Source organism: Sceloporus occidentalis, unplaced genomic scaffold, assembly GCF_023333645.1.
Source record: "Sceloporus occidentalis isolate IW3139 unplaced genomic scaffold, rSceOcc1.0.p SCAF_11, whole genome shotgun sequence".
Classification (NCBI taxonomy): domain Eukaryota; kingdom Metazoa; phylum Chordata; class Lepidosauria; order Squamata; family Phrynosomatidae; genus Sceloporus; species Sceloporus occidentalis.
Window position 1 is genome coordinate 5530655 of NW_028316991.1, and position 19934 is coordinate 5550588.

Genomic DNA, 19934 nt, shown 5'->3' on the forward strand with positions numbered 1-19934 from the left:
AAAGGCTGATGGTAGAATTAGTGCATGGAAAGGGTTGAAACACCCTGGAGTGTCTTGTTTTAAAAATATGGTTTGATGGGGTAAATTGCATTGGCTGGCTTCCACATAAGGCAGACCGACCAGATTTCTGGAAAAAATGGTTTTGAAGTAGCAAAACGCTACTTGTAATTATTGCCCAAAAACATTCGGTATTTCTAAACTCAGGACATGATAAAAATGATGGTATCGAAAGAAAGCCCTGCTTGTCCTGAAAAAAACCCAATATATAATACGCGTGGGTGCACAAAATGAGAAAGAAGAAAATTATAGCTAAACAGAAACACTGAAAAATGTTAAAAGAGCCTTTGTCCCAAAGTGTACTACGAGTAAGAAGCAGTCTTGTCATTAAAGGGTTAAACAATATGAGTAAAGCAGATACCTTTTTTTCTGCACAATAATTTCCAGGAAAATTTACTTTAATCTCTTCTTTAGAAAGGACAAGTTCCCAAACACAAAATTAACAAAGATTTGCAAGCATATTTTTTGGACTGTATAACCAGTATCCCTTAGTACCTGGGCAAAACCCCCTTGCTTTTAAAGCATAAATAACACCGATATTTGAAACCCTTTACGCATGTCGTCCTAAACTTCACCTCACCTCACTGCAAATTAATAAATGCTCCAACTAGGTGTGCGGTAAAGCGTGACAAGGGTTTTCATGGCAGCCAATCATCGGGAGCGTTACAACTTGCTTCTAACCGGACAGTATTTGAATAGCAGCGGCGCGAAAGCCCTCACACAGCCCAAGAGGTATGCGCATGCGCCTCTATTCATAGAGCGTTGGTGAGGTGAACGTAAATTAAAACTATTTGGCACCAACGACATGGAGGGACAGGGAACAACGGGGGCTTCGTTCGACGAGGTTGCGAAAGTGGCCTCCGAGTGGGTGTTTGATTTCTTGTTCGCCGGCCTATGCTATTATTTTAAAGAGGACAGAACGGAGGATTTCCAAAGGACAGGGAAGGCGTTAGAAGGTAGTATAAAGCGGAATTCTCGGGACCGTTCATTCCGTCTTCAGGGTGCACCCTGCGGATAAAGGGCGCGTAGTAACATCTTACGGCAAACATACAGCGGATACGTTGCCATATGATTAGTGGGCGTGGATAATTAAGTCAAGCGTAGCTTTCAGAGCACCACGCCCACTTAAGCCTTACATCATCAGCGCTTTGGCAATACAGTCATTCATTTACTTGATGTCACTTGACAGTGTAATATTCCGTTTTAATCCCAAAGCGTCCATATTTCATTTCATTGAGCAAATACTGAACTTCCCATGAAATTGTATAAAATGTCAGTTGGGTATATGTGTGTCCTGTACTTCTCATGTGTCCCCTGTTAAGCCCTGCAGAATGTGATGGTCCTGTGGTAATCCATAAATAATACAGGTGAGATCTAGCTACCCTAATTGCAAGCCAGCTAGTTTTGATCTTTTAATGTGTGAACCAGCTTTAACCCCTTAAGGGCCAGGCTGTGTTTTATTTTTTGTACACTTTGTGACCTAGGCTGTTTTAACACTTTTGCAGTGCTTGTGTTCAGCTGTAATATTCTCCCCACCATTTAGTGAACCCACACAAGTTATATATTGTGACAAGAAGAGCTTTCTTCAGATATATTTTTTTGATCATATCATCTAATTTCCTATTAAAAAAATTTAATTATGATGAAAAGTTGAAAAAAAAAAACCCTTTTCTCACTTTTATTTGAAAAATCTTTTATTTATCTAAAAAGTCTAATTAAAAAATAAGCTTTTGTCCTGAGTTTAGAAATGCCCAATGTTTTGGGTTTTTTTGCTTTTTTTCTGCAAGTTATAGGGCAATAAGTACAATTAGCGGTTTGCTATTTCAAAACCATTTTTTTTCCAGTTCTGGTCATTCTGCCCCCATGTGCTATTTTGGGTATCTTTGAGGTCCTAATGCAATTTACCCCATCAAATCATATATTTTTGAAGACTATACACACCGAGTTATTTCAAATGCTGGTATTCTTTGTCAAACTTTTTGGAAGTAATTAATTTTGCATTTGTTATCACATAAATTGTACTTCAGGTATGGATGTACAGCTCCTGGTATATGTCACTGTCAAACAACACCCCAATATGTGTTCAGCAACATCTCCCGAGTACAGTGATACCCCCATGCGTGGGTTTGTCAGGTTGTTTGGGAAGTGCCCATTTTTTTTAACTCGGAACTTTTGACATCTGGTCCTACTGCCCCGTGTCCTAAGTGGGCCATCTTTGAAGCCGGCTAATTCTGTTTACCCCATCACACCATGTATTTTTGAAATATGGGGAGGGATAGTGGCACATCAGCACATAAGTTCCATTTGAGAGCATCCTTATATGTAACTGTGGGCATTTAATATACTTTTCTATATGGTTCAAGGTGAAATCAGCTAAATAACTAACTTTAAAGGTAACCTCAGTCATAATGTATCTAGTTTGTTTTTATTTTTTGAAGGACCATAGTTATGATTTGATGATAAAAAAAAAAAAAGCTACAATTGAAATGCAGCCGTATAATGTATATCCTAACTGTGCGCGGCAGTCTTTGTGCTGTACTGTTTCTTATAACCGAAAATAAAACTTCATTGTGGAGGCAGGTTATGAAAGGGTAATATCTCTCAAGCTTGCCGGAAAATAATGCTCGTTCCTGATCTCTTTCCTTTGTGGAAGGTGCGTGTTTATAACAAGCTAGTATGTTGTGAAAACTCCCTTTGCTAGTTTGTCTTATAACAGCTGAAGTGTTTTATTTTGTGAGAATAGACCCAAATATTCTATAAAATCAGCCTGTCAAAATTGTCTTGTGTTGTGATCACGTTATGTAACTACTTTTTTTTTGTATTTACAGTCATTCTTGAAGGTATGCCTGTTTTAGATCCAGATAGGAATAAGGCTGTATACATTGCACAGTTCCTTACACGTGTTTCAGAAGGAAAAAGTCTTGGTAAGCTCTTTATTTCATCACTGCAAATGTATGCACTGTGATTAACAGCGTGTTTGCTACGACCCACGTATGGTTTTTTTTCATGGGACTCTATGGGATGTTACCAACCACAAACACTTAGATTTTATTTACTGTTAACTTGAAAACCTACCGAAACCTCCGTGACACTAACGCACTTCAGCCACTTCTCTAATGCATCTCTACCTCCTCCTCTCCTGATGTTACCACAGCTCAGTATTACCATATGCTAGGCTCAATCCAAGATATGGTCGCTCCTGTAACTGTGCACCCTCAGCCATGGCATTCTGCACAGACCGTCTCCTCCAATGCTATACAGATACTGCTGAGCACCTATAGACGAGGTCTCGCCTGAAGACTTTGCACATTACAACATCCTCCTTTGTCCCGCAGCACCTTCCTCACCTTGCACACTGGCTATGAATTTGACGCCACCAGGGATACCATCCTCCCCCATGGTGTCGTATGGTACCCCTACCTCCCTCCTCTCCACAAGCCACCTTCAACTTCTTCAGTCCAGTCACCCCTACTAAAGTTTCTGAGGCTCTCTTGTCCTCCCACTTGCCCCATCGTCCCTGCACCTTCACATCTCCTATTGCCACTTTAGTGGCAGATTGCCACCAATGTCTTTAATCTCATTCTTTCCTCTGGTATATTCCCATACCGTACAGCTTCTCTTCTCCCCTGGCATCCAAATTGATGGAACGATTAACTAATAATAAAATAACTTCATTTCTCTCCACAAACACTCACCATGACCATCTACAATCTGGTATGGCCTTTCATACAGTTCTATAAACAATACATTAATGGGTTCAGCTTCTAATTTAAGTATTATCTGCTTTGTTTTCACATACAACAAAAACTACAGCAATATCCCATGTTATGGATTTGCTTCTTCAGAGCATTCCCAGGGAAATTGATGGAAGGGGACAATGTATATATAGATACACTGATAATTGTTTTTTTTAACCAAATGAAGTACAAGGAGATCTAAGCACAAGAGTTTTGTAATGAAAGTCTCTTATTTGAATAGATACCCAGTTTGAATTGGATGAAAGAGTCACACCTCTAGAATCAGCTGCAATGTTCTTAGATGAAATTGAAGAGGAGAAAGAGAATTTAAAAAATCTGATCAAAGATATCAAATGCATTGTGAAAGTTCAGGTGAGCTGTTAACGTTTTGCCATCTCAGAATGTCTAGTAATGTTCGCACTTCTACTTTACCATAACTGTTCAGTATCTTATATGTACTTTATCTGTGGACACGGTCGTGCCAGTAATGGTTTGTTTTGTGGCTGTAGGTATTTTTATGACAAATAACTTTAAAACTGCCGTATAGACCAACAGTTACAGTTCTACGTAAAATATCAAAGAAAAATATTTTCTGGGTAACTAAATAATAATGTTACTTTTTATTGTCACTTGAACAAAATGCCATTTTTTTCCTTAGGCAGTAGCAATTTGTATGGAAAAGGGAAGATTTAAGATGTCATCTGAGGTCCTTGACCGGTTATTTCCAGAATCAGAGTCTAACAAGGTGATTTTCTAGAATCTTGATACTTTTCAAGCAAATATAATGGTTGTTTGTCATATACGTACTGTAATAGTCCTTGGTGAAATTTTCAGTAAAAAAAAAAAAATCTGTTCCATGTGTCTTTGTTTGAAGGCATAAGGCCAGACTCCCAAATAAAATGTATTAAATATACAAACAGCTTGTACATTTTCCCAATTAGTGTAAATTGTTTGATGTATTTCTAAAAATGTAATTTCCGTTACAAAACCCTTGTGCTTAGATCTCTTTATACTTCATTTGGGTAAATGAAGGGATTATTTTACCCAAAGAAAGAGGCCATGTGTGGCAAACAAGGCATAACTAGTATGTCCGTTAATGCTTGCCCTGAAGTCATTGCCCTTTCTTCTCCCGTAGTGGTGCAGCCTGAACAAAATCGGCTTCTACAGAAAGATTTAAATGATAAAAAGGTTTTGTACCATGTTAGCCGTTGAGAAAACTATAGTTAAACTATACAGAAAGATTTATTAATTAGAAGAGTTTTAATTTTTTATAAATTTTTTGGGTAGATGCAAATATCCATAACATAACTTGATATGTGCTTATGTGCATTGAGTTATGTATTAAAACATTTTACATGTATAGTGTCTTCCAATGCAGAAATGAAACTGAATAGTAAATTAACCTATGTGTCTTGTAATTAAATTGTTTGATGTATTTGACTTTCTTGTCTTATATTTTAGTATTTGAAAATGAAGTTGGCAATGATTGTTGGCAAGAAGGATCCGTACCATGCGTTTCTGGAGAACTTCAGTTATACCAAAATGTTGACGAAGATCAAAGTGTACATTGAGCTTATACTGCAGGAAAGATCACCAGCTTTTCTGTTAAAGGTTCACCATACAGAAACATACATGGGGGGGGAATATATTGGTGGGTTTGCCCCACACACTTCACTTAGTATACTTTTATACTTTTATATTAACCCCTTCATGACACAGCCTGTAGATTGTTTTTAATGGATTTAAGGACAATCCATTGTCCTTAAGGGGTTAAGGGACATTTTACTTAATTCGGTACATTATCGTCCTGCCCTTGTGTCCCTTGCATCTCCAGTCCATTTTATGTATACTGAAATGCAGAATTCTGCCTAAACGAGACAAACTTTTATTGCTTCAAAATGGGAAAATTAGTTTTTACTGATCAAGTCAGAGGTGTAAAAACCAGTAACATATTTTGCTGTTTTGCAGGTGGCCACAAAAGTTGTAGCAGCAAAAGCAGAAAAGATGGTCGGAAACCAGACTGAAAAAAAAGATGCTAATTTGCTTAATAATGAAAGGTTGGTTAAATACTCTCAGGTGGGAAAAAATGTGGAACTACTTTAAGAAAAACAGTGTACAGCTATTTTGTATTTTAATTTAAAAATGTCTTATTTTTCTTTTTTTACATTAAACCCAGCGTAATCTCGTCGAAGTGAAAAGGTAAAAATATTGCGTGCTTTGTTGTGTTTCTCCCCAGACTAAAAAGTGATGAAGTTTCACTTTCATCAGAAAGCACAGTGGGCTTTAACCAGATGACGCAAACTACAAAAAGTACACGGTATGCGTACAGCTAGTTTTAAATACTATTTATTTTAATAAATAAACAAGCCAAGTGAAAATGCATTGCTGTATTTTTACTCCGGAGTGAGCAAAGAAGCATCCCTGACTCAAAAACTAATAAAGAAAATGGAAGACAAACTGTCCTTTTCAGTAAGACTTTATGGATGTCTTATACATATGGACAAAAACATATTTGCAACTTATCTTAATTTTGTATCGTATTTGCTCAATTATAAGACAAGGTTTTTTTCAAAGCAAATGCTCTGAAAAATACCCCTTGTCTTATAATCGGGGTCGTCTTATAATCAGACCTCAAACAGGTCTGACTATGAGACTAAGATCCAGATCCTGGATCCTCCTGTCTTATGCCCCCCCAACTTACCGGTGCTTCTGACTCCCTGGTGTGTAGTGAGGGCAGCGGGGAGATGTCGCAGCGGGTAGTGTAGGCAACTTCCGCTGCAGCCGGAAGTAGGTGCCGTTAGCAGCTGGCGTTGTCTGTGTCCATCGCACAGAGAGAATTCCCCGGGGAATCGCACAGACCTTCCCCGGCTGTCAGAGAGGAGAGTTCCCCGGGGAATTCTCTCTGACAGCCCTGACTACACACCAGGAAGTCAGACGCACCGGTAAGTTGGGGGGGGTGTTAAATGGGGGGCATAAGGCATTTCTGTAGGCAGAGTGCTCTATGAAATGCCTTTTACCCCCCTTAATGCCACTCTGCCTTCAGAAATGCCTTTTAACCCTCTATACGCCACTCTGCCTCCTGAAATGCCTTATACCTCCCTATATGCCACTCTGCCAAATAATATGCCTTTTAACCCCCTAAATGCCAGAGGGGCATATAGGGGTATAAGGCATTTCTGGAGGCAGAGTGGCACATAGGGTTAAAAGGCATATCATGGAGCACAGTGGCATTTAGAGGGTTAAAAGGCATATCATGGGGCACAGTGGCATATAGGGGGTATAAGGCATTTCTGGGGCAGATGTGCATTACTGGGGGGCAGGTTGGAAAATAGAAGGAAATAAAACCAAAATATTTTTCTCAATCATACCTCAATAATACCTTTTTTTTTTTTTAAAAAATATATATATTTTTACATGAATTAACATTTACCAGTAAATCTTTTTTCCTATAGGGTCGTCTTATATTCAGGCTTTTTCTTTTTTTCCTAAATTAATATTCAGATTTTGGGGGGTCGTCTTATAATCAGGGTTGTCTTATAATCAAGCAAATATGGCATTTTTCTACAGTTCAAATAAGAGTAGCTCGGAAAATGGATCTAGAAATGTGTAATACACACACACACACGCCAAGGAGGAAACACTTGTACAGCTCTGGGTTTATTGTTTGCATGCACCCTATAGGATGCATCCGGTCTCACACATACTATTTCATTTACTAATACATTGTCTTTTGCACTGGATTTTAAAAGCAGATGTTCCGGTTAGAAAAGGCAATGAGTGGACAGGATGAATGGGTATGCCCAAAGGCAGAAAGGTAATAGAAGGCGATAGGGAGCAAAAGTGAAAGCAGACAGACCATGAGGATTATATATGAAGAGCAATTCTGGTGGGAAGTGATGCAGTCACCATAGCAACCTATCGATATCTCCACTTTTACAACGTTACACCAGAATTGTAAATATGTTGCCCTTGTTAATTCTGAGTTGGTTTTCCTTTACGCTTTTTGTCACAGTGCTGTGGAAGTTTAATGCAGACCCCGCTTTTACTTTAATCCTGATAGGAAAAGGGTGGGTTTGCTCTCTTCTTTATATTGATGGTGTTAGTGTTTATTCTTTTATTATTGTTATTTAATTGTCTCTGTGATACATGATGTGAATCAATGGGGAAGAGCTTTTATCCCCCTCAATGTCGGCATGGGCAACTGAAACCCACTTGATCATTGTGTAGGCTTATATGCATCTAGCCTGGAGAGAATTAAAGAATATATTTGGTGAATACAGTTATAAAGATGATGGTTAATTTTTTGTGTTTTGGCAATAATGCTGTTTTAATGTTTCATGTTAATTTATCTTTTACAAAGTGAAGACGATAGTCCTTCAAGTACAAATGCACGTTCAGCTGTGCAGGAGCATATGTCGGACATCAATCAGTAAGTTTACATATGATTTATACTGTGAAACAATACATAATTGTTGAAGTGTGTGTATATCTTTACTAGAATGTTTTATGTCGCTCTGCTTTGTATACAGTGCAAGGGCTTTTTCCAGCTGCTGACTGGTAAGCCTTGCAGCATGCAGTCTGTTTTTTCTAGAATTGTTTGCATAGATACGTGAGCAGAAAAAAAAAACGCTACCAAATCATTCCAGCTTGCAGATCCTTAGCGTTTTAACCAGGTATAAATTAATAGTTGGTTGGCAAACTTCGCTCAGAACGTCAACCACATACCCATCCATGGTGGCACTCATTCCTCCTCCTTGGAAGCAATTGCAAAAAAAACAAACCAACATACTTTTGAATGTATATGGCAAACTCCTGACTAAATGTATATGACTACACACATACAGAAATGCCATACGCTAATCTAACATGGCTTCTGCCATATTGTGCTTTCTGTTATTTATACATGACCTCCACCACGTGTTAAGAATCCTTGCTGGTTGGATTCATCAGTTATTGACAGGGAATCAAAGCCTTCTCTGTGTATTAACCCCTTAAGGACCGGGCTCATTTTTCGTTTTGTACCCTGTGGGAGCGAGGCTGTTTTGACACTTTTGTGGTGCTTGTGTTCAGCTGTAATTTTCTCCTCACCCATTTAGTGTACCCACATAAGTTATATATTGTTTTTTTCAGGACAAGATGGGCTTTCTTCAGATACCATTATTTTGATCGTATCATCTTATTTACTATAAAAAAAATAAAAAAACATGGTGAAAAATTGAAAAAAAAACACATTTTATGACTTTTATTTGAAAAATCTTTTACTCACCTAAAAAAGCAAGTAAAAAAACTAGCTAAATAGATTCTACTACTTGTCCTGAGTTTAGAAATACCCAATGTTTTTATGTTTTTTTGCTGTTTTTTGTAAGTTATAGGGCAATAAGTACAAGCAGCGTTTTATGATTTCCAAATCTTTTTTAACAAATCTGGTCAGTCTGCCTCCATCTCCTCTTTGGAACATCTTTGAAGCCGGTTAACTCAATTTAACCCATTCAAACCATATATTTTTGAAAACTAGACACCCCAGGGTATTCCAAATGCTGTTATTTTAACCCTTTCCATGCACCAATTATACAACTACACTTTGTCAAACTTTGTAATAGTAATTTTTTTTATTTTTTTTTCCACACAAATTGTACTTTAGTTATAGATATACAGGTGCTGGTATATGTCACTGTCAAACAACACCCCAATATGTGTTCAGCAACATCTCCTGAGTACAGCGATACCCCACATGCATGGGTTTGTCAGATTGTTTGGCTGGTAAAAGGCTACTTTTGGGGCATGCGTAATTCAGGTGGTCATTTGGTCATTGTGCCTCCCTCTCCTCTTTGGAATATCTTTGAAGCCGGTTAACTCAATTTAACCCATTCAAACCATATATTTTTGAAAACTAGACACCCCAGGGTATTCCAAATGCTGTTATTTTAACCCTTTCCATGCACCAATTATAGAACTACACTTTGTCAAACTTTGTAATAGTATTTTTTTTTTTTTTTTCACACAAATTGTACTTTAGTTATAGATATACAGGTCCTGGTATATGCCACTGTCAAACAACACGCCAATGTGTGTTCAGGAACATCTCCTGAGTGCAGTGATACCCGACATGCATGGGTTTGTCGGGTTGTTTCAGATTTAAAATGCCACATTTGGGAAGTGCGCTTATTTTCTCCATTTTGGTCAGTCTGTACCTATGCCCTATATTTGAGCTAGGCCACTCCAATTTACCCCATCAGCCATTTTTTTTATATATTAGACACCCCTTGGGTATTTGAAGTGCTTTTATTTTAACTCTTTGTTGAGATTTTTGAGAATTTTTAGCACTTGCTCAAAATAATAAACTTTATTTTTTAATTTTATTTTATTTTTTTAATACTTTTTTTATATTTTTTTTTACACATTTTGCTGGTACTGGATGGTTCATCTAGTGACATCACTGCATAATTATTTTTAAATGTTAGCACTTTTTTTTTTTTTTTCCATTTTTTATTTTTTATTTTTTTTTTTTTAATATTTTACTAATCACATAGTGATTAGAAAGCTGGGCTCCATTGACTTGCATGGTTGAATGCAGTACCTGTATTCAACCAGCAAGTGGAGCCAGTTCTCTAGAGGGTCTGGAGACCCTCTAGCGAACTTTTTCGTCTTTATTGTTTTATTTCCCGGGCCGCCGCCATCTTGCTTGATGGCGAAGATCACCGGCAGCGGCGGCTGTGACCGCTCTCCGGAGCGGTCACAGCCCACCCAGAGGTAAGTGTTTGGTGTCGCTGGATGCCTCCTGATCGAGGCATTCCAGCGACACCATTTAAGTTTAGGAGGCGATCGTTGATCGCCTCCTAAACGCTTTTAAAACGGGCGTCCGCCGCCATACAATGTATGGCGGCTGTTGACGCCCCGGGGAGGGGCCAGACATGGCCCCCGATGCCGATCTCGGCCTTGCTGAATGCCTCGACATCGAGGCATTGCAGCAAGGCCGTTTAAGCGAAGAAAGTGATCCTTGATCACTTTCTAAGCTTATTTAATTTTTTGACGGTTCAGGACCGTCAAAGGTCATTTAGTGACCTTCTTGTTATGACGGTCCTGAACCGGCAAAGGTCGCGAAGGGGTTAAAGGCAAGGGAGGATCACAAATCCATAGCTGGCTAGACACAATCATTACCGATCCTTAGAGCATTGTGATGAGTTAGAGATCAAGAAGGCGAGCATTGGCCATAGATGGATACTTTTCTCTTTGTGCTAATTTCTTCAAGTCCTAACAAAATGTCACATTCCTCTGTTGTGAAATATGTGACTCCTACAACATTCATTCCTGCCTCTGTCACCAGGCATGAAGGCAATCAAGAGACTTTATACATGAAACTATTCTTTTACAAACAAAGTTCAGATGCATCGGATATTTGTTCTCTACTGATTTATTTATATAGGTATCTTAAATATATTTTTTATATTTTTTTTTTTCCCTTGTGAAGCAATGAAATAGCAGTAGACGGCAATACAGAAGAAGCAAAAGCGGATGCAAACGCATGTAGTGAAAGGTAAAAATAATGTGTCTTGTGTTTTGTTACCTGTAGTACGTGTACCTGCAGAAATAACAGGCTGGTTTTTTTTCCCCCTTTAATTTTCAGATGTCAAAGACGTTTGTTCTCTTTTGAGCTGCAAACACCGTGGGAGCCAGATAAACAAACTAAAGGCAATACGTTAATAGGCCGTGTGAAGTTAGGTAAGAAACAAACAGGAGGACTGCCACACAAGCAAGCATCACAAAATAATTTATGTAATGGCTTAAACATTTCATCTCACCCTTTTAATTAACAATTGACAAATGTGCGTATTCACCACTGGATGGCAGTGTAAAAATATATAAACTGGTTTAACCTTTAGTTAAGCCCTCGCTTCACTATTCGTTAGACAACAATGGCAAGGTCATCAACACTGGGGGCCTATAAAATGCATAGTTCAATGCACAAGGAGACTATACATTATACATGGCCAGCCAAACTCTTTCTGCAGCAGAAGTGAAGTCAAGAAATATCAACTCCCTTACCAACTTTCCCTTCAGTGAATAGACCCCTTTGCTGAATTGTTGGGGTTCATTTGCTGAACTGAGATGATTCACCCCACTGACTAAAAGGGGACTCCTGCTCTTCTGGTTTGCTAGTGTCAGACTACAAATCCAAAATATTTTTTTCAGAAAGACATTTCTAGTTTCTAGATTTTATTATTTGCTGCATATTTGTCTACTAGACAAACTCATACTGCTTGTGGTAAACCATAGAACGGCTTGGTATTAATCACCCAGCCGGATCCTCTGACTACTAAAAATCTGTGGTGGTTTTCTAATGAAAAATCCGCTCTGTGTGGTGATGGAACAGGGAATGCCACCCAAAATATGGCAGCCGCCAAGTCTTCAGATAAAGGAAGTTTAATGCAACAAAATATTTAAAGCCAGGTTTTGTCAGTGTTAACCTACATTACGGTATACCGCACTGTATTTTATGCTCAAGGAGAAAAATATCTATTTTCTTTTCCATTGGACTAACTAATCATTGTGAAAAAATATCCCTTTTGAGTGTTTCTTGTAATAAAGTGCCACCTGGGGGTGGAAATGCACAGTTGACTTTTGAGTTGCTTTAAGTATGATATGTGTGTGTGTATATATATATATATATATATATATATATATATATATATATATATATATATATATGACTGGGTGTATGTGCGTGCATGCATGCTCGTCCCCACTGCCTTCTGTTCTGTCCCTGTATTGTGTGCATGGCATTCTGTGAGAGAGGATTGTGGACACACACCCAGCCCACCAAGTAGTTGTGTTTGTAATTTTTCTTTCTATACTGCATAGACATAATGTTCGGAGAAATTTATTTTAACTTTTTACATTTCATAGCCAGTTGATTAGCGTAATGTACATTACCACTCAAAAGTTTGGGGTCACGTAGCTGTTTTCATGGAAAACGAGGACATTTCTAGCGGTGTGACATAATTGTAGAATCATTTCTAACCATTGCAACACAGGAGTGATGGGAGTGATAAAGGGCCTCTATACGCCTATGAAGATATTCCATGAAAAATCAGCCATTTCCAGCTACAATACTCGGTTATAACATTAACAACGTCTGCGCTGTATTTCTAATATTTCTAATCAATTTCATGTTATTTTAATGGACAAATCTAGATTTTCAAAAACAAAGACGTCCGTAGTGTATGAGTATTACATTATCTAAGCATAAAATTATTATGTGTTTTTATACATCTGTTTGTATTGTTAGAGGTATACAGTCCGAGATGAACTTTATAGTTGTTTGGGTTTCTTTTGGCCAGTTCTCAGCACTGAGTTATGAAGGTGATGTTTATGTAAAGGGTTCCAGAAAGTGTGACTTGTTCTAAGTGTCCTTTACGTCTGAAGAAGATTCCTCTATATTGGAGGCGTGCTGGAGATATCTGTGTAGGAGGCGCTGAGTGTTATAAGAACCAGGAAGGGGTGTATGAATGGAGATCCATACATCAGAAAAGTTAGATGCTGGCAGGAATATTATGAGAAGCGTGGCTACAAGGCAGTTTAACCCCTTAATGACAAAGCCCGTACATGTACAGGCTCAAAATGCATTGTTTTCAATGGGTTTAGGGACCGCACATTGTCCTTAAGGGGTTAAAGATACATGAAACCGGCATATAGAGATCCTGAACAAGAGAAGGTTGATGTCTGTTAACACATGACTAATATCTTTAAATTCACTTAGGAAAAAGAAACCGGGAAAACCAAGAAACTTTGAAATCTGTCAAAACTGGACTGTCACCAATTTCGGCCGCTCCTAAGAAAAGACAGGTGTGTTTTGGAACAGGTGTTAATTCTAAGTTTCTTTTAGCAGATAACTGCTCTCTGCATTTAAGTGATGTATCGCTTTGCCATTGAATAAAAAATATGTATTTCAATATTACAAATTTGAATTGAATTGCTTATTAAGAAATAATGAAGATTAGCATTTCTGGAATCGAGATCTTAAATGTATAGTGAAGCTTCATGACACAAGTGTGTCCTCGGCCTCGTGTAAAATTCATGAATATTAAAGTACTTACAATTTACATGTCTCCTGCATGCCTAACAGTTGGAAGGGGAAAGGGGCAAATGCATATGAAAAAGTGACATCACGACAATTTAAAGGGAACACAACGTGCGTATCATGGCTGGATTGTCCTTGTAAAGCTGTACTGCAAAGTGGGAATTTAGGGTACATCAGAATTCAATATTTTCCTGTCATCCAGTGGCAGTACAAGTGGGTAGTAATCTTACTCGGGACAAGTAGAACCTAAAAGTGAATAAACAGTTAAAATATCCGAAGCCCCTCCTCCTTACCCATAAAAACCGGCACCTCTCCAAAGATGGCAGTTTTTTTTCTTGTCCCTTTCAGGGACGGACGGTAGAATCTTCAGTTCCGGACGGACTTGCTGGTGAGGCGCACGGGTTGCTGCCTGGGGGTTCCTCTTCCTCCGATTGCTCCCCGGGTGGTGAGCAGAGAGAGGCTTTTCCTTCCGTAGCGGTTCGCGTTACGGAAGATGACTGTTATGCATCCTTTTGTATTTGTGATGCGGGAGCATGCGCATTACGGTGGAACGCACGCCCGGGTGCTTCCGGAGGGCAGCATTTTTGAATGCTATAAAAGGCGCTTTTTCCTGTCTGACTGCAGGAGCATTGCCAGTACAGGATTACCGTGTCACCAGCCCCCCCACACGGTTCAGAGGAGTTTAGGGTAAGATTTTATTTATCTTGGCTCTATACTTTCTCTGCCCTCATTTATAAAAAAAAATAAAAAAAAAGATTTTTTTATTTTTTTTTAACCTCTGTTTTCTTTTATCAGATGTCTAGTCCGGTTCCTATAGAAATTCCGGAGAAAGATAAAAGGCCACCGGCTCCCAGAAAAGCTACTTCTAAATCCAAGCATGTGGCTTGTTCAGAGTGTGCTACTCCTCTCCCGGATGGTTGTCGTAAGAAAATGTGTAATTCATGCTCGGCGGAACAACTTGCTACTGAAAAGCAAAAAGATTTGCATTCCTTCCTGGGTTGGTTCCAGGAGAATTTGGCCCAGACCTTTGAAGCTTTTCAACTTTCTGCTGCTCATTCATTTTCCCTCCTCAGGAGCTTCGTAAGCTTTTTAAGGAGGTTTCGCGTCTGTTACTAGAGGAGGATTCAGAGAAGGTTAAAGGTTTTCCGGTTCTTCCGAAATTAACAGAACTTATGGAAAGAGAATGGAAGCACCCAGGTAAAAGAGCCTTTATTTCAAAACAGTTCAGACAACTGTTTAAACTTCAAGGGGAAGACACATGGGATGATCCCCCTAAAGTGGACTTCCAAATTGCACAACTTTCCAAAAAGACGACCATTCCAATTGGAGGGGGTGTCAGGTCTTAAAGACCCCATGGATAGAAGGGCAGAAACTTCGTGCAGGCGCATATTTCAGGCTGCAGGTTCGCAGTGTAAGGCAACGGTGGCCAGCGCAGCGGTGGCTAGAGCCCAGAATATTTGGATTCACGCCTTGGGAGAATGTCTCTCCGATGACTCAGATTCTGAGATTTCCAGACTCCTTAACAGGTTAAAGCTCTCCAATAGTTTTTTGTTGGATTCATCTCATGAATCTCTTAAATTATCGGCCAGAACTATGGGATTGTCCTCAGTGGCACGAAGAGCCCTGTGGTTACGATCCTGGACAGCGGATTCGGCATCCAAGGCCTCTTTATGTGATTTACCTTTTGAGAGGAAAAAGCTGTTTGGAGCTCCGCTAGAAGACCTGATCAGACAGATGTCGGATACCAAACGAGCTCTCCCTCAAGATAGAAGGATCAAGTGGAATCGTAAATACCCTTATCGGAATGCCAGACCTTTCCAGTCTTCCCGCTCTCAGAATTTTCGTCGTCCCTACGGAGATAGGAAATTCCAAGAACGTCCTGGTAAGCAAGAAAAGAGGAAGTTCTGACAAAGTAGGAGGAAGATTGCTATGGTTCAGAGACGCCTGGGAGCAGACCACTCAAAATATTTGGATTCTGAAGATCATTGCAGAGGGATACAAAATCAAGTTTTTTCGACCTCCTTTGAGCCGCTTTCTCATCTCCTCATATCCTGCGGAAAGCAAAAATGTAGCCCTGTTTTCAGCATGCCTCACGCTGCTACAGAAAGGAGTCATAGAGAAGGTCCCAGTTCGTCACAGATTCCAGGGTGTCTACTCTCGTCTCTTTCTGGTTCCAAAGCCGGACGGTTCATTCCGTCCGGTTTTGGATCTAAAGAGGGTCAACAGTTGTGTACGCTATCAACATTTCCGTATGGAGAACCTCCAATCTGTCACTCATATTCTGCAAAGAGGAGATTTTATGGTCACACTGGATTTAAAAGACGCCTACCTTCATGTGCCTATGGCCGACGCGTCCAGAAAGTTCCTCAGGTTCTCGGTTCGAGTAAACAAGAGAATTTATCACTTTCAATTCACAGCCCTCCCATTCGGTCTTTCGTCGGCTCCAAGAGTTTTTACCAAGATCCTGTGCCCATTGACGGCAAGCCTAAGACTCCGGGGTGTCGCTATCATACCATACTTGGACGACTGGCTCATCAAGGCCAACTCTACAAAAAAACTTCTGGCAGACTTGGACACCACGGTTCATTTTCTAGAACAACATGGCTGGATCATCAACAAGGAGAAATCCAATCTCTTTCCCTCCACCAGGATCCAGTTCCTGGGGTTGATGGTGGACTCAGTTTCCCAGTGCATCTTCCTCCCGCAATCAAAGATCAGGAAGATAAGACAGGAAATTTCCTTTCTTCAAAGGAATCCTACCTGCTCTGACAGAAGGGCTATGAGTGTCCTGGGTGTTCTTACAGCGTCCATCCCTGCGGTCCATTGGGCAAAGTCTCAGCTGCGTCCCTTACAGTGGCAGATCCTTTCCAAATGGTCAAGAAGGGAAGAAGACTTAGACGCAATCTTCACAATATCACGCCAAGTCCTATCTCAGCTGAACTGGTGGAAGAAATCAACCCATCTTTCCGGGGGTCTCTCGTTCCAACCCCGACATTGGATAACTCTAACCACGGATGCCTCCAGAATCGGCTGGGGGGCGCATTTAGGTTGCCTCTTCAGGCAGGGAATTTGGTCTCCGGAAGATTCTCATCAGTCTTCAAATTACAGGGAATTAAAGGCAGTCCTTCTGGCCCTCATGGCTTTCAGGCCCCATGTAGAGGGTCGTTTTGTAAGAATCCAGTCGGACAACGCTACGACAGTGGCTTACATAAACAAGCAAGGAGGAACGCGAACACGAAAGCTTCAGATTCTGTGCTCTGTTTTAATGAAGTGGTCCCAACAACATCTGCAGGACATCTCGGCAACCCACATCAGAGGCTGCTACAATCTTATTGCGGACGACCTCAGCCGAGCAAAGTGGTCTCAGGCGGAGTGGTCCCTGACCGCGCAGACCTTCTCCATCTTGGTGGCAAGATTCGGCCTCCCGGAGATAGACTTGATGGCTACCAGAAAAAACAGGAAAGTGCCGGTTTTTGCGTCCCTCAACAGGCTGGATTCTCCTCAGGTTCTGGACGGCCTTTCAATTCAATGGAATTTCCGTTTGGCCTACATATTTCCTCCGGTAGCCTTGATCCCGAGAATTCTCCAAAAGATTTGCTCAGACAGGGCCAGGGTCTTGGCCATCATACCTTACTGGCCAAGTCGAAGTTGGTTTGCCCTTCTCAGACAACTTACCTTGGCATCCTGGGAACTTCCGACGTCAGAGCCTTTGTTGGACAACAGGGAGCTTCGTCCAGACCTCCTTCGGATGTTTCGGTTGACGGCCTGGCTTTTGCAAGGATGATTCTGCGGAACCAAGGTGTTGACGGTGACCTTTCTGAATTCTGTTGAATTCTGTGAGACGCTCTACGTCCAGGATATATTTTCGTATTTGGAAAAAATTTCTTCTGTGGTGCTCTGCTCGAGGTTTGACTGTCTTCCCTCAGAATATCAGCTCTATTCTGCAGTTCTTGCAAGATGGTTTGGATTCAGGTCTCAGTGTTTCTACCTTAAAGGGTCAGGTCTCGGCAAAAATCATTTTTTTCTTTCAGACTTGGCCTCTCACCTTCTAGTAAGACGTTTCTTTAAAGCCGCGACCATTCGGCGTCCCCCGTCAAGGTCTCCTTTTCCTACCTGGGACCTTACTCTCGTCCTGCAGGCTCTTTGTTCGGCTCCTTTCGAACCATTGGAGGAAGTTTCATTGAAGATCCTTTCCCTCAAGACGATTTTTTTGGTGGCGATTACTTCAGCCAAGAGAGTGGGGGAACTTCAAGCCCTCTCGTCTTCGGCGGATTTCACTGTTTTCCATCAGGACAAGGTCGTGTTGCATTTGAAACCCTCGTTTCTTCCAAAGGTCATCTCCAGGGCGAGTATCAATCAACCATTGGTTCTTCCCTCGTTTTTTCCGTCTCCTTCCTCCCCGGAAGAATGTAAATGGCACTCCTTGGATGTTAAAAGGGCTTTGGACATATATCTCAAGCGTACTTCATCCTTCCGCACCACCGACCACCTTTTTGTCAATTTTTTTGGTCATTCTGCTGGTAAGGCGGCTTCAAAGGCTACCATTTCTCGATGGCTTGTTGACACCATTCGTATGGCCTACCAGGCCAAGGGCGAGTTGCTTCAATGTCCCGTTAGGGCTCACTCCACTAGAGCCATGTCTGTTTCTTGGGCTGAAAAGGCTTCGGCTTCTCCTGAAGAGATCTGCAAGGCGGCTTCCTGGTCCTCGTTCAATACGTTTATACAACATTACCGGCTAGACGTCTTTTCCTCCCCTGCGGCGGATTTCGGGCGCAAGGTGCTTCGAGCTGTTGTCTCCTAGGCATTTTTCCCCCCCCTTCTCCGGGATCTTGTTACATCCCACTTGTACTGCCACTGGATGACAGGAAAAACTGAAATTTTTTACTTACCGTAAATTCCTTTTTCCTTAGTCCAGTGGCAGTACAGATTTCCCTCCCTTCGTTGAGAATAAACTTTACTTTGCATCCATTTCTGTGTGTCTTGTTACTAACTGCCATCTTTGGAGAGGTGCCGGTTTTTATGGGTAAGGAGGAGGGGCTTCGGATATTTTAACTGTTTATTCACTTTTAGGTTCTACTTGTCCCGAGTAAGATTACTACCCACTTGTACTGCCACTGGACTAAGGAAAAAGGAATTTACGGTAAGTAAAAAATTTCCGTTTTTGTATTCTGTATTGCAAAGGTAACTTTACTTTTAGTTAACTCGGTCTGGTTTTCTTCTCCTTTTTTTTTTTTTTTAATGCTGCAATAGACTAGGAAAAAAACAAAAATCATAAATATCTTATTTGTTTCCAGCTCCCTCAGAGGCCGCTGTAAATGATGGAGCTGGAAAGTGACACCACCATGGCAGAGCTTCTCATACTCTCCCTGCTAGAGAGAGATGATGAAGTGTTGAGCGGACATGCCTCTGTGGGACTAATGGCCCAGTTGCATCTGGAACCTACTTAGCTCTTCCACTTGATTATACAGGTCACTGTTTTAGTTCAAAGAAAACACAAAACCTATTGGTGAAGGCAGAAAAAAAACAATTTGGCCCAACTAGTCTAAACATTTTTCTTGATGTAAAGACGCAAACCTTATTTAGTCCTTGTTCCTATCTACCCCATTCATGTTAAAATTTCCACACTGTATTCGCCACTACCTCTTCTCATTGGAGGTAGTTCCACTTATCTACTACCCTCCCAGTAAAGTAAGTTGCATTATGTAGTCGCCGTAACACATTTTGTGTTCAAAGCACATAATTAACGTGCCTTGTTTTTGTTGTCACAGCACTGGACCTGGGAAGAAGACGAATTGCTGAAAAAAGGTGTAAAGAAATACGGTGTTGGAAACTGGAGAAAAATCCTTGTTCATTTTGAATTTAACAACCGGACAGGTGTCATGTTGAAAGATCGATGGAGAACAATGAAGAAACTCAATATTGTTGGGGCTGAGAATGAACTTGTTTAGAGATTTGCAATTTGTAGTACCATGTCCACTAAATGTTGTGAATATAGAGTATGTAACGTCCCCTCCTGTGCAAACAAACTGCTCCAAGAATGATTAGGTTGGATGTCTATTTAA

General features: G+C 40.5%; 1 protein-coding gene across 1 annotated transcript; it reads left to right on the forward strand.

The window, feature by feature from the left end:
• Positions 1-862: 862 nt before the first annotated feature.
• Positions 863-19820, forward strand: LOC149305474 (telomeric repeat-binding factor 1-like). The gene is made up of 6 exons (XM_089477529.1): positions 863-1013; positions 2886-2981; positions 4036-4166; positions 4453-4539; positions 5256-5405; positions 19641-19820. Exons 1-6 carry the CDS (start codon positions 863-865, stop codon positions 19818-19820), a joined length of 795 nt encoding a protein of 264 aa, XP_089333655.1.
• Positions 19821-19934: the final 114 nt, after the last annotated feature.